Genomic DNA, 13,883 nt, shown 5'->3' on the forward strand with positions numbered 1-13,883 from the left:
CCCATCTTTTGGTCATAATCCAAACTGGAAAGGAGGGAATCCACAGGTTTCACCTGCATTTTTTCTTCTTCCCAGGGCTTAATTGGGGAGAAAAAGTCATTGTCTGTGTTTAAGGATCAATAGAGAAAAAAGACAGGCCTAATGTTACAATGTTTGAGCTTAGATATTATCCTAAATTTGCCCGGAAATTAAAAATACAGTGCACACACTTACTTTATGACTCAAGAGACACCTTCAGTTTTTAGTTGAGTTTGTAATTCTGTGTTTTAACCATTTTCATATTGAGAAGCATCCAGATAAACCTATGATTAATAACATTTTCATAAAGTAAATTAAAGTTATTATAAAATTATACTGGGTGATAGGTTTACTAAATAACATCAAATTAAAGCCATAAAGTGTTCATGTTTCTGGTCTGTAGCATGTTTCTAGGACAGATGGGACAGAGATCAGCTTAATGATTATCAGAGTATTGACCAGTCAGGACAGCAGAAGCCTGGGGGGGTCAACAGCCTCTGAAAAATATCTATTGATCAGCTGCACACAGTACTAAACCCCAAAGTGGGGCACCCAGCTCAAACCCAGCTAGTGGTTTAGGTTAGTAAGCAGGATATTAGAATAGTACACCTTCAGAGTTTTAGTTTGGGGGATTTTTGCTGTGAGCCGACATGAAGCCAGCGGTAGTTCTGCTGGGCCTCGTCCTGTTGTTGGACACCGCCTTTGCTGCAGAAGGTAAAACTTTAACATTTTTGATGTGCAGTTTGTATTATTGTTGATAGCAGTTGTAATTATTAGACATGATAGATCATATTTTTAAGTTTCGTATAATGTCTTGACTTTGATGTGTAGCTACTGATGTATGAAACAAAATGTACTATATTGTCAGAAACATTTGCTCATTGCCTTCACACATATATGAACTTGAGAGACATCCCATTCCTAATCCATGTGGTTTATTATGATGTCGCTCCACCCTCTGCAGCTATAATATCTTCAACTCTTCTGGGAAGGCTTTCCACAATGTTAGCAGTGTTTATGGGGATTTTTGAGCATTCTTCCACAAGCACATTTGTCAGGTTAGGCACTGATGTTGGATGACAGGCCAGTCGAGTTCTTCCACACCAAGCTCGCACATCCATGTCTTTATGGATCTTGCTTTGTGCACTGGCGCGCAGTCATGTTGGAACAGAAAGGGACCACCCTAAAGCATGAAAATGTCCAAAATGTCTTAGTGAGCTGAAGCCTTAAGAGTTATTTGACTGGAACTATGGAGCTGAGCACGACGCCTGAAAAACAACCGTCACACCATAATCCCCTCTCCACCAAACTTTACACATACCGCTCTCCAGCAACCACCAAACCCAGACTCGTCCACCAGAATGAGAAGGATGATTCTTCACTTCGGAGAACACGTCTCCACTTCTCTAGATCGAGTGGGGGGCGTGGTTTAAACTATGTTTGGTGATGTAAGGCTTGGATGCAGCTGCCATGCAAGATGGGACATACTTTTGGCAGTATAGTGTAAATTAGTAGTTTATCCTGGTGTTTTCTTAGAGGTTTGTTTTATTGTTTTAATTTCTAATTAAATCTTTTTATTCTTGGACTCTACTGAAAATGCTTTGAATGACTCAGTTTTAAAATATCCTTCTTTATCTCAGACTTCCAGTTTATCCCCTCTCTGAAACATACTCCTCTCCCTTTATTTAATTCATCTTTCTTCCAATTGGCTGCCTTATGCATACAGAATGTTTGAACGGGAGCTGAATCGAGCTTTTGTACTATAAGCCAGAGCTGTGTGACATCACACAGAGCCAAGAGTGAAAAATGGTAGAAATAGAGCAGCCTGAGCTTGCAGGGACAATATATAGCATCCATTATTCCACACCATAATCAATGAAAGAATCCCTGTCATAGGCTGATAGGTGGGAACATGTTTTTAGTAACTGTAACTCGTGTTTTACACACTTTCCCCTTTAAATATCTAAATGAATTGATTTCAATGACTCTTTGAACCCAAAACACAATTTTGTTGCTTCCCTCTTATTCGTGTCCCAATTCTTCAAATTCAGTTCACCTTGGTAAATAACTGTAAATATTTCAAACGTTGACAATGTGAAATATTTTATTTAGTGATGAATTAGGAAGAATCTAATCCTAACTTTATATCCTATCTTTCTGATAATGCATCTGGATTGTTTTACAGCTGGTGCGTTTAAACGAGTAAAGGGTCTGATTACTTCTGGTTTCACTGATTATTGAATGGTAAACTCAGACCAGGTCTACACGCTGCATGATATCTCACACTAAAACTACTTTCCCACAGAGTCCTGTGCAGGTCGCTGCGGCTCCTTCAGCCCACAGAGCAAATGTCAGTGTGACTCCATGTGTGTGTATTATGGAAGCTGCTGTGGGGACTTTTACACCATCTGCCCCAGAAAAGGTCAGTGCTGTGCTGTGTGACAGTTTCACTAAAGAGTCAGCTTGAATTTTCTTCTCCTTTGAAACGTCACCATCTGACAAAACCTCATGTTCTACCTTCAGTTTCTCGAGGCGATGTCTTTGAGGAACCACTGGAAGAGACGAGCCCGAGCACAGCAACTTTTATGCCAACCTCAGACACGGTTATACCGACTGTCACACCCAATGTTACACAGGCGCCCACACTACTACCGGTGGATCCTGATGCCATGCCCTGCAGTGGGCGGGCATTTGATGCTTTTCTGCAGCTGAAAAATGGATCAATCTACGCTTTTAGAGGTAATCCTGATCACATAACAGGACAGTTTACTTCTACTTCTACTTTTACTTTTGTTACTTTGTTGCCATTGTGTAATGTCTCTCTTTTTAATTTCCTTAATTATTCAGCAATGCTGTTTTTTCCAATACAGAGAGGAGAAAGTTATAATCAGAAGATGCAGAATTGATACAGTGCCTAAAAGTGTAAATTATGGTAAAAACTAATGTTAATAGCTTAAAAGATCCAAACATTAAAGAAAAGGAGGGAAAGCCTTTTCAATTTCATCCAAAATTAAAATAAAAATGATAACAATTGTTTGAGGAAAGTAAATGCTAAAGGAGCTTTTGCTCAATGAAAACAGAATGTGTTTCTTTAAAAAGTAAACGATAAATGGGTACATATTTGCAGTCATTTTGAACACAGACCCAAAATCAGACTTGAGTACCCATTCGTGGAAACTTTGTGGATTATCCTGCTGCAAGATTTGAAACTCTTTGAATGCTGATGTAAACACTGATCCAGAGCCTGGTCTTCCTCGTAGGTGTATATTTCTTTGAGCTGGATGATAAGTCCATCCTTCCTGGTTACCCCAAACTCATTGAGGACGTTTGGGGAATCAGTGGACCCATCAGTGCTGCATTCACACGCATCAACTGCCAGGGGAAATCCTACATCTTTAAGGTATAAGCTACCATATTTCTTTGTGATGAGGTCCACAAAAGGCTCCACCTCACACAAATGTGTGTGTTTTTTTTGGTGGTGTGCATGTGTTTTCAGGTTTAATTGAGCTACATTTATTGTTTATTCTTTTAAGCCTCTGAAAATTCAAAATGAGTGCCTACAGTTGTAAAAGCCATTGTTTTAAACCATTTCTCTGTAACTCCGAAATACTCAAGCAGTGACTCTGTTGCGTGCAATAATTCAGATCAAATACACTATCCAACATTATGGCAGAAATAATGCTCTTCAGCCCCACACTGGCATGAGTGTTGCTAGAAAATGGTGTTGCTTCATTACTCATAATATTGATCTGTTTCCTTATTGATTCGGTTATTTGTACAGTGCATATGAAGAAGAATTGTGCATTTTTTTCTTGCTATACCCTGCCAGTGGTCTTCAGCTGGATAAAATGGAGTAACCTTACAAAAAAAAACATAAGAAACGTGGAGAGAAAGCGGTGTTCTTCTCAACTAACTAACAAAAGTTGTTAATTATGCAAAGTATTAGCAGTATTTTATATTAGGGATGAGCTCTGGGCCTCTTCTTGTTTGCAGGGGGATGCACACTGACAGATGAGGTCAGGCAGGCGTCTCTATGGACTCTATGCAGATGAGATTGTGATCTATAGTGAGAGTAGAGAGCAGGTGGCGGTATGAAGACGAATTAAAGTCAGTAGAAGCAAGATGAAATATGTGTGTGAATGAGAGGAGATTTAAGCGCCTGGGGTCAACAATCAAAAGTAAAAGACGGTGCACAATAGAGGTGAAGAAGAGACAGGGTGGAGTGGGTGGAGATGAGTGTCAGGGGTGATTTGTGACTGAAGTGTAGCAGCATGAGAAAGAGGGAATGTTTACAAGATGGACCTGCTGTGATATATGGTTTGGAGGCAATGGTGAAATAAGTATATCAGAGACAGTTGGAGAGGCAAGGCTGAGTTGGTTTGGACATGTGCGGCGGGGGGAAAGTGGAAGATGGTGAAGATGGAGCTTTAAGGCACCAAATTACTGGATGTAGTGATAGAGGACGTGCAGATGATTGGTGGGACAGAGGATTGACTGAGATGTTTGCAGCGACCCCTAAAAAGAAGAAGAAGATGATGATTAGGAATGTTTCAGACTTCAAACCTTCTTTAGGGAGAGTAGTCTGTTGCCCTCATTAACACTCCCTCGCAGCGGTATCCTCAAACTTCAATGCTCTGGGCTCCATTTTCTCTCAGGGGAACCAGTACTGGAGATTTGATGGTGACGTCCTGGATGAGGACTATCCACGGCTTATTTCAAACGGCTTTGATGGCATACCAGATGAGATCGATGCTGCGTTTGCCATACCAGCACCAAGTCACCGTGGCAAGGAGAAGGCCTACTTCTTCAAAGGTATTTGTACTAATGGGTGATAATGTTTTTTATCATATACAAGTACAGCAGGGGTTTCTAAGTGTTGCTCGTGATCTGATAAAACTAAGGAAGATGACTTTGCATGTGAATATATAATGGCTTTTACAAGAATAGGGAAGTAGCACCCTATCACACAAAACAAGCAAATTAATAAACAAAGTTGTTTTCATGTTTTTTGGGGTTTTTTTGCTTCATTTTGTTAATAATTAGTTAAGGAGCTGAATACGTACTTACTTATATTGTAAATATTTGACATTTTTAGGAAATGTTTAACCCACCACATTTATCTGAAAGTCAAGTTATTTTGTCTTTACTTGATAAAGTTACCCTTAACTTTACCCTTAAAGTGATGACTTCAAACAGAGCACTGCTATATTCGTTTATTATTTTAATGCAGTGTCTTCACTTGTAACATTTGGTGCTTTTCCTTCTACACTTCACCTCTAAAGCAAAATTTCCTTGCATCATCATTTCACGGCAAGTTGTAAAGATGAGCAAGTTATAAAGAGCAGTCTGATGACACCCAGTGGAGCACAGAGGTTAAAGTTTTCAGAAAAAGCAGTTAGAGGCAAAGCAAAGAGTTACAGAATCTGATGGAAGCAAATGCAGATGGCAAGGTTTTATCTGCATTTGTATATCATTAAAAATGTATCGGCAACTCCACAGCCTCATTGTTTCTCTCTCATCGAGTAAAATCCTGAAATCTGATTTTTCTCTTTTCTTCAGGGGACCGGTATTATCAATATGAGTTCAAGCACCAGCCTTCCCACGAGGAGTGCATCCAGATGAGCAGGTCCTCCCCTTCTGTGCTGTTCACACAATACACAGACCTCTTCTGCGATAACGCATGGGAGGATCTCTTCACTGAGCTCTTTGGAGGATCCTGTAAGGACCTTGGTCTCTTTATGCTTGTCTGTTTCAGATTTTTTTTTCTTATTCTCCATCTGCATGACTTTTGTATTTTAGCAGTTACCAGTTCCCAAACAGGCCCTTGGTTCATCAGCAGGGATTGGCGGGGTATTAGGCCCGTTATAGATGCTGCCATAGTGGGACGAGTCTACACCACTCCCAAACCAACTTCACCTCCGACCGCAAAGAAGTGGAAGAGTCGGAGGAAGAGGCCCAGTAAGAGGCGTGGACAGCGAAGAAGGCAGAGTCGCCACGATGACTTTTGGTTCTATGATTTGTTCGACCTCGGTGATTACAGTGACAGCTCTGAAGAGAGCATCATGCAGGAGTACCAAAGCACCCCCGTTCAAAATGTGTACTTCTTCAAGAAGGGTAAATCAGCCTGAAAAAAAATGAGTCAAAATCCTTCCAAAAACAGCTCTTTATTCTTCCTTAACACCTTTTGGTTTGTGTGTTTCCTTTTTGTTTTTAATATCAGATAAGTACTACAGAGTGGATCTGCAGACAAAACGCGTGGATGCCACTTACCCTCCCTATCCTCGATCTATCGCAAAGTACTGGCTGGGCTGCAAGCATGAAGCTGCTGCACCTGATGCATCAAGGGCAGAAAAAAGATAAATACTTGTCTTGACTATTACAATATGGGGCTAATGATGACAAAACCTTTGACCCTTGCATGTAGTTCAGGATAGACACCTCTCCAATGGCCTCTTAGGTGGATACACTGAAATTATTCAAAATTAATAAACTTTACATTTCAGTGCTTGAGTGCTTTGATATTTTTGACCACATGGCAGAGATTACACACACATCTAATGTGATCTGTAGCCATGCATCATGCCTACATGCCCAAACTCAACACCGAGCCTTTATCAGCGTTATCAGTGGGAGAAATGTTTCACCACTCATCCATCATAGCTTACAGCAGATTTGCTCAATCTTTTAAAGACTACAGTTTCATACTGACCTAAAATAACACCATATATATATATATATTTATTTTTTTTTTTTTAAATAACTTCAAGTTTTAATAAAGTTATGCAAATAGCCACTCATTTACAGAGTTAGGGAATGGCTGCTGTCACAGCATTAGAAGATGGTGAAAGATTTACTTAGTTCAGTTGCGGTTCCTTTTACACATAAATTAGGGCAGATGTAATGTTTATAAGCTTAGGGAAACCTGCAGACTGAAGAGGTCACTTTCCTCCCCCTGAAAATGCTGTATCTAGTGAGACTGAATCAAGCTTTTGGGGTAGCCTGACCTGGTTTTTACAAATGCAACATACAACTGAATATGCGCGCACACATACAGGCCTCTGTTCAGTGAATTCATGAGTATCCCTACAAGAGGCTGCCGTAATCCTGTGCTGACCTCTTCAGGTGGAAAAAAAAAAAAAGCAAAAAAAAAAAAAGCAGCGCCCTCTGTTGGGCAATAGGCCGGTACAAGGGAAAATATATCAAAAATAAATACAATAAGAAGCTGTGTTACAACTTTGAAAAGGCATTAGGAAATTTGTATTAAGGTTTAAGTAATTTATAAACCACTACAGATGTTTTTAACATAACCTGATATTATCGAACTGTTGCATCAGTGGGGAAAAAAAAAAAACAAAAACAAAAAAACCCAAATACACACTATTTTGAGGTTTTTTTAAAAATGAATAAAAATCTGATTTGCGTCAGTGTCGCAACATTTAATGTTACGGGAGTGTTTAAAAGTTTACTTTAATCAAAACAGAAAACAAAAAGGCACCGCTGGGATTCGAACCCAGGATCTCCTGTTTACTAGACAGGCGCTTTAACCAACTAAGCCACGGCGCCACGTGATTCCTGACCTCAAGAAGAGTTTATGAATGATAACACACAGCCTGAGAGACTTGTTCAGGACACATTTATTAGTAAAAAATACTATTAACAATGTTATGTACATAACGTAATATGCATTTTATTTACATTACAGATCTCCACGGCCTGCCATGAAAATCGTGAAATATACCCCCCCCCCCAAAAAAATAAAATAAAAATAAAAATAAAAATAAAAAAATAAAAAAAAAGGCGATCTGGTCATTCGTGTCCCATTTCCCCGTCACAGCAGTTGGCATACCTTGTAACATATCTGGTACAGAGTTTCAGTTGGAAACAAGTGCGTCTCATTTACTTTTTTTCCGGGACTCCGCTGAAGCCCACTCAGCAAGGACAGCTTTGAGTCAAGTGCTAAACGTTATCTTTGCAACCCCATCCAAAATATAAACAAACTATGTGCAAAAAGGACATGTGAAATCATCTGATGTGCATCATACTGGTGTTTCTTAAATAGATAACGAATAGCATAAGTCACAGTTACCACCTCCCCAAGGTAGACTCGGCACCTTTGTCCAAAAAAAAAAAAAAAAAAAAAAAAAAAAATTAGCGCAACACTTTGAAAGACCGCGACATCACTGAATGGGTGCACTAGTGGAGGCCACCACGGCAACTGGCGACACAGCGTAGACGTATGGGTGTGAGAACGGATACACTGATGTAGCAGACATCCTGCTGCAGGCTGGCTCGTAGCTGTTACACAAACGGACGTGTTGTTGGACGTGGACCCATTCATGTCGTAGTCTTCAATATGTTGCTCTCAGTTTTGTCAGTCATGCCAAAAGATAGTCAATCATTGAGCTGTCCAAGCTGGGCAGACTGGGGACCATCAGGTCCTGGAAGCACAGATCCGACAGGTCGGCCAGGGTCTCTATAGAGCTGGAGAGAGCCTGGAGGCCTTGCCGACTCTGGATGTCTTCCTTGTGGACAGGATGGCCACGTTCTGCTGGCTGTACCCCCCGTGCATTGAGAAAAGCTTCAAAGTCCTCTGGTAAATCCAACTCATCCAGCCCTTCGTATGGAAACACGTCTTGGCAGTAGCTGGTGAAGTCCTGGGATTGGTGGCAAAAGGTTTGGGGAACGTCTGGTGACTTGGTCTGGATGTCCAGGATTGACGAGAGCCTGGTGGACTGAGGTAGACTGGGCACCCGGTAGTCTGTTGGAGACGCAAGGCTGGGACTAGGAGGTGGAGGAGAAGCCACCTGAGGAGTGCACGGTGTCTTGTGCCTGACCTGTGAAGGTTTGGTGGCTCCTCGAGTTGATTTCTTAGTCTTGAAGAAGCGTGCGCGCCGATTTTGAAACCAAACCTGAAGAAAATTGAGAATTACATGAAACTCTTAGTCAACAAAACAAGTGTACGTTGTCTAAATTAGCCTTAGGTCGCACGTGTCCTACCTGAATTTTAGGCTCCGGTAGTCCAGTTAGAGTGGCCAGGGTTTTCCTCCCATTGATATCCGGGTAGGGTGTAGCAGAGAAGGCCCTCTCCAGCTGGCTCAGCTGCGCCTTGCTGAATATTGTGCGCTTTCGGCGGCACTTTGTCTTCGAGTTGATAGTGTATGGAACATGGTGCACTTTAGAGGGAGGGCAAAACGTTTTGTTAAAACTGACAATTACATTTTAAATGCAGAATTTGCAGAGTCAACAGCCCACAGATTTATACAGATGTTTGTCCTCAAACTATATCACATTTTAAATGTGCAAATATAAATACATGTCCACCTACCCGTGCTGGAGAGCTCTGCCGACCCGTTGTTGTCAGTCAGTGCATCAGGCCATAACTGCTCCGAGAAAAACGTGATGATCTCAGAAACATTACCGCTGGTAAAATCCATCCCGCACGCTGTGTCCGAAGCACGCAGCTAAAAGGGGAAATAAGTTTCCGTGAGTGAGTCCCAGACACTTCTCCAGTGAGCAGGCATGATGTCAGAGGGATTTTATACCCGAGTTCTGCAGACACAACACGACCCCCTGCGTGGCATCCTCTTGCACATCACAGACGCTATCGGGCTTTGCGAACGCGTGGCTTTGATGTGCTGCTCACCTGTTAATGGCTGTCTGGATAATAGGTGTCTGTTTGATCCCCTATGGCCCGTTAATGGGCCCCGTTTAGACCAGAGAGACAGCTTGTCTTCAGCTACGGACAACGAGATGCTCCAGAAACCTTAAAATGGAAAGATGAATCAAAGACATCCGCAGGTGAAGAAATAAACTTATCGTGGGCGCGTTTTCTTTCATTTTAAGATCATTTTCGAAGCAAGACACTCTGATTTTATGGCAACTGTTTTGGCCTGAAATTATAAACACATGTGTTACTAATCAACAGCGTGGAGGGGGGCAAATTAAAATGATTGGAAACACCTTGAAGCGCCAGAACGGCTGCTCTGATCCGGGTCTAGTTTTGTTTTTAATAGTGCCCGTAATAATGATATTCATGAACGTATACAGTGTAAGGCATCCGCACTACGAGGAGCGAAGCGACACCGGCACTGTTTTACTGATTTGAAGCTCCAGTCTGCGGCACATCCTCTACCGCGCGCCGCCTCCTGGTGCGCATGAAAGCGCGCAGTGGAAGCGTATTGGAGAAGTTGTGGGAGTGACGCTTCTGTCAGCTACAATGTGTGAAGGTGACAAATCAGGCAACTTCTTTTCCCACCCCTTTCTTCGTTGTCGGTTGTGTTTCCACCGAACGAGACATCAAAACACCGGATCACTCGTAGTCCTTTTCAGCCAGTTCCCAGGCGAGTGCCAGACTCGCAGCTCCTTCACAAACAGACAGAAACGGGCTGCATGTATTAAATTACAACACGTCCACTGATTTTGCTTATAAGCAGATTTTTTGAATGCTACAATATATTTTGTAGAGGCTGCATGAAATAAAAATTAGCCTACTTGAACTGAGACGGCGGCCTTGTTGATTGGGTCAAATTAGCTGTGAAGTACTCTACGTTCACCTTCTCTCCAGAGAACAATGCGCCATTAAAAGATCATAAGCCAAGCTCACGTGATTTGATTAAATGCAATAACATAACAGATGCAGTCGAAGAGGTCCCAGCAAACTGTGGAGAACAAAGAGTGGCCTGTGTTTGTGTGGGACAAGTTTGTAACGCTGGGAAGTGGTCTGAAAAATGAAGGTGGTAGAAGAAACATTTTCAGTTCCACGAATGGCCATAAACGACCAAAGAACTTCTCCCCGAAAGAGTTTGTTTTAAGAGGTGCTTACAGACTTATAGCAGAAATAATTTCTGTATGGAACCATTTTCGGGAAAGCTCAGACTGTTTGTTGTTGTTGTTTGTTTTGTTTTTAGTAAAGAAAACTCTTGATGCATTTAAATCTGCCACGTCCAAGTGTAAGCGCGACAGTGTCTTCAATAAAAATAAAACTGCACAGAAAGGATTAAAAGCTTCCTGCAAACACAAACTGCTGTTAGGAACACTTTGGTTTTAGATCACGGCCTAAAAATATGCAGCTACACAGTTTAAGCGTATGGAAGATATGAAAATGCAACTTTTTAAATGCTTTCTGTATGTAAATAATGACATAAAATTAAGTCGAGTGTTTTCTGTTCAAATTGTTACCAGTAATCGATAATTAACTGATTAATTTGTATTTCAGATAATAACCTTTAGGTTTCACTGTAATGAAGATAGATTTGCATATATCTTATTAAACAACGCTTCATATAAATATTCTCCCCAAAAATGAAAATACTATGAATAATGAGAGGAAGAAGAAACTATATGAAAACTGCCTTCCTGTGGCTTCTGTCACAGCTTTTGGTTGGCCGTCACTGCTGCAATTCCGTGTGTGTGTGTGTGTGTGTGTGTGTGTGTGTGTGTGTGTGTGTGTGGTTTCATCTTATTCCCCAGAAATCGCCATAAATTATGCCTCAGAGCTGAAATTTTCCCTGTTGAATTTAGCATTGACAGTAAAAGGTGACACATTAACTTGTATGGCGCCCACAGAGGCAGCTTTCCCAGCTCTCAGACTTAAGAAAAGTGCCCTTCAGTGTTGACTTTTGAATGCTAGAGCCATTCAAAATGTGGGACACAGTTTCTATAAGTCGCTGTATGTGGAAAAGCAGGAAAATGCATTTAATATGAAAAGTGGGAGGCATGGTCCCACCAATCAGCAGGTTCTGCAGATAATTGAAACACGTGCTTACAACAAATATGAGTGCACAGCTGAAAAGTTTGTGGTGTGTTTGTGGTACAAAAATATCCGTTTTACTTGCCCTACTTTATTGTAAAGCTTTTTCTAAAGCTACAGCTGCAGAGATGAAATGATCCACTAGATGGCAGCATTTAATCGCTTTTATCTATCTATCTATCTATCTATCTATCTATCTATCTATCTATCTATCTATCTATCTATCTATCTATCTATCTATTAAATAGATGTTAAATTAATTTTCGAATAGAGTATAGAGTTTGTTTGCTTATAAATTTGGGTCAATTGCACCGGACCAATCCAAACTGACTAAAGTATGAAAGCAAGGTCAACTGCACTGCTGGGTTAACAATACAACTTGAATGAACTTAATGCTCTATCCAAATGTTGATTCATGTTAACTGGGATGTTGGGTCCACTGTATGTCATAAAGAGACATCTTGATGCATGCTCAATCATCCAGGTAAGTAAATCTCCAAAAGTTTATTCTGTCCATCTGGATGTAGCGTTTTTAGTGGGAGAAACGTTTCGTCACTCATCCAAGTGACTTCTTCAGTCTCAGCTGACTGCAGGTCGTAAAGAGACAAATTCTTTCAGCAGTGCATGGCAGCTCACAAATACAAACTAAAGGCAAAAGCTGCAAAAGATCGTGGTGGAATAAAGATGCAAAGTGGACTCCTAAAAAATGATATTTCTGGTCAGATGATGTTCAACCCACCAGTTATCTAGTGAATGCTGTTTGAGACTTTGTGTGTGTTTTTTCTTATCATCTGTCCATCTACAAAGAACATTAATACATTAATGGAGATTTCTTCTCATTTCATTTGTACTTCAATTGTTACTAATCATAAACTGACAGGGCGATCTAGAATTCATCTTTTCTTCTCACTGAGTAGTCGCTCTCTTCACTTTTCCACTCTCCTGCCCACTCCTCTGCCCAGACTGTGTTCCCGGCCTCACCGTGGAAAAAACACAATACACAAACTGTCTTTTTCTCTGTGTGTGAATGCCTCAGTTTATACCTCACAAACTCAGGTGTGCACACAGAGAAACGCTGCACTCCTGTGTCCACACTCCCCTCTAAGAAATCAGGATTGACACTCAGGCGTGAATGACGCTCTGACCTCCTCTCCGTCACCTCAGTCCTCGCTCCTTCCTTCACAATACACAAACGCCGCTCCTCAGTCCTCTATTTGATGTGGAAACTCATTCCACATTTCCTGTCAACCTGAGAGATTTTGGGGGCCCAATCTTGAATTCTGCATAGCAGAGGCGAGGGGGTTACTCCTCGCCTCTTGTCCCGTGCTTGTAAAGGCCCCTCTGGATCTGAGAAGTAGGAGCAAAGTGTGATTCCAGCTTGGCTATGGATAAAAGGACAACAGGCCAAGCAGCAAAAGCATCACACACGATTTAGTGCAGCTGGAGATACAAAATAAATGGGTATTACAGCTCAGATGGAAAGGAAGCTGAAATATTCTGTCAGCATTGCGATCCAACAGGTCGGTGTGACTTCAACTTGGCTTTGGATAAGTAAGCAAAGCATGAAGTCAGTGAAGGAGAAAACTGTGGCTGTAGATCACATGTTATTCAGTGAACTTCATAAACTGAATTAAATCCAACAAAGTAACACATAACATGGGTTTTTGGGCATTTTTGTGCACTTAGCTACTGAAACTACTGATGTTTTTTTCCCAGTGAAATTAAAGAAATTAATTTCTCCCCTCTTTCTGTCAAAATCCTGACCAAAGGCACAACCTGTACATGCAATCAGGTGGTGATTAATTATTGCTGCTGATTAACAGATGTTCAGATGTAACTAGTTTGCTCCTCCAACCTGGGCTACAGTTTCTCAAGCACAGGTGTCTGATGGACATTGTAAACCGCACATTATCCATAATAGCTTCCTTTGTAATATGATGGCTGCTTTTTAGTTTAATGTAGTTTAAGATTTTATATTTTGTCACTGTATGGGTTAGTGCTTATCTTTTAACCCTGCGCACTTCAACTGAATCACTGAGATCTGCTTAGCAAATGTCTGCCTGTCTCGAGCTCCTAATTAAACACAGGAGGTGAAATTGTGGAACAAACTGCGTCT

General features: G+C 41.2%; 2 protein-coding genes and 1 non-coding gene across 4 annotated transcripts; 1 reads left to right on the forward strand and 2 right to left on the reverse strand.

Annotated features, from left to right (window-relative positions):
- Positions 1 to 548: 548 nt before the first annotated feature.
- vtnb (vitronectin b) lies at positions 549 to 6,506 on the forward strand. 2 transcript variants are annotated; one of them, XM_085363891.1, is made up of 8 exons: positions 549 to 732; positions 2,324 to 2,440; positions 2,542 to 2,757; positions 3,279 to 3,418; positions 4,674 to 4,830; positions 5,578 to 5,736; positions 5,818 to 6,132; positions 6,239 to 6,506. In XM_085363891.1, exons 1-8 carry the CDS (start codon positions 669 to 671, stop codon positions 6,376 to 6,378), a joined length of 1,308 nt encoding a protein of 435 aa, XP_085220017.1. In that variant the 5' UTR covers positions 549 to 668; the 3' UTR covers positions 6,379 to 6,506. The 2 variants fall into 2 exon arrangements, with proteins under 2 accessions (XP_085220017.1, XP_085220018.1); XM_085363892.1 differs by having other exon boundaries at positions 5,821 to 6,132.
- Positions 6,507 to 7,507: 1,001 nt separating this feature from the next.
- On the reverse strand, positions 7,508 to 7,581 carry trnat-agu (transfer RNA threonine (anticodon AGU)). The gene has a single exon. It is a non-coding gene; the product is annotated as a tRNA-Thr (tRNA).
- Positions 7,582 to 8,393: 812 nt separating this feature from the next.
- Positions 8,394 to 9,611, reverse strand: LOC146624404 (uncharacterized). Its single transcript, XM_085363893.1, has 4 exons — positions 9,561 to 9,611; positions 9,344 to 9,479; positions 9,016 to 9,191; positions 8,394 to 8,927 (listed from the first exon to the last, which is right to left on the reverse strand). Exons 1-4 carry the CDS (start codon positions 9,609 to 9,611, stop codon positions 8,394 to 8,396), a joined length of 897 nt encoding a protein of 298 aa, XP_085220019.1.
- Positions 9,612 to 13,883: the final 4,272 nt, after the last annotated feature.

This window comes from Diplotaxodon limnothrissa, linkage group LG10 (genome assembly GCF_057381915.1).
Source record: "Diplotaxodon limnothrissa isolate DT_005_m linkage group LG10, D_limnothrissa_male_GT1.1, whole genome shotgun sequence".
Classification (NCBI taxonomy): Eukaryota; Metazoa; Chordata; class Actinopteri; order Cichliformes; family Cichlidae; genus Diplotaxodon; species Diplotaxodon limnothrissa.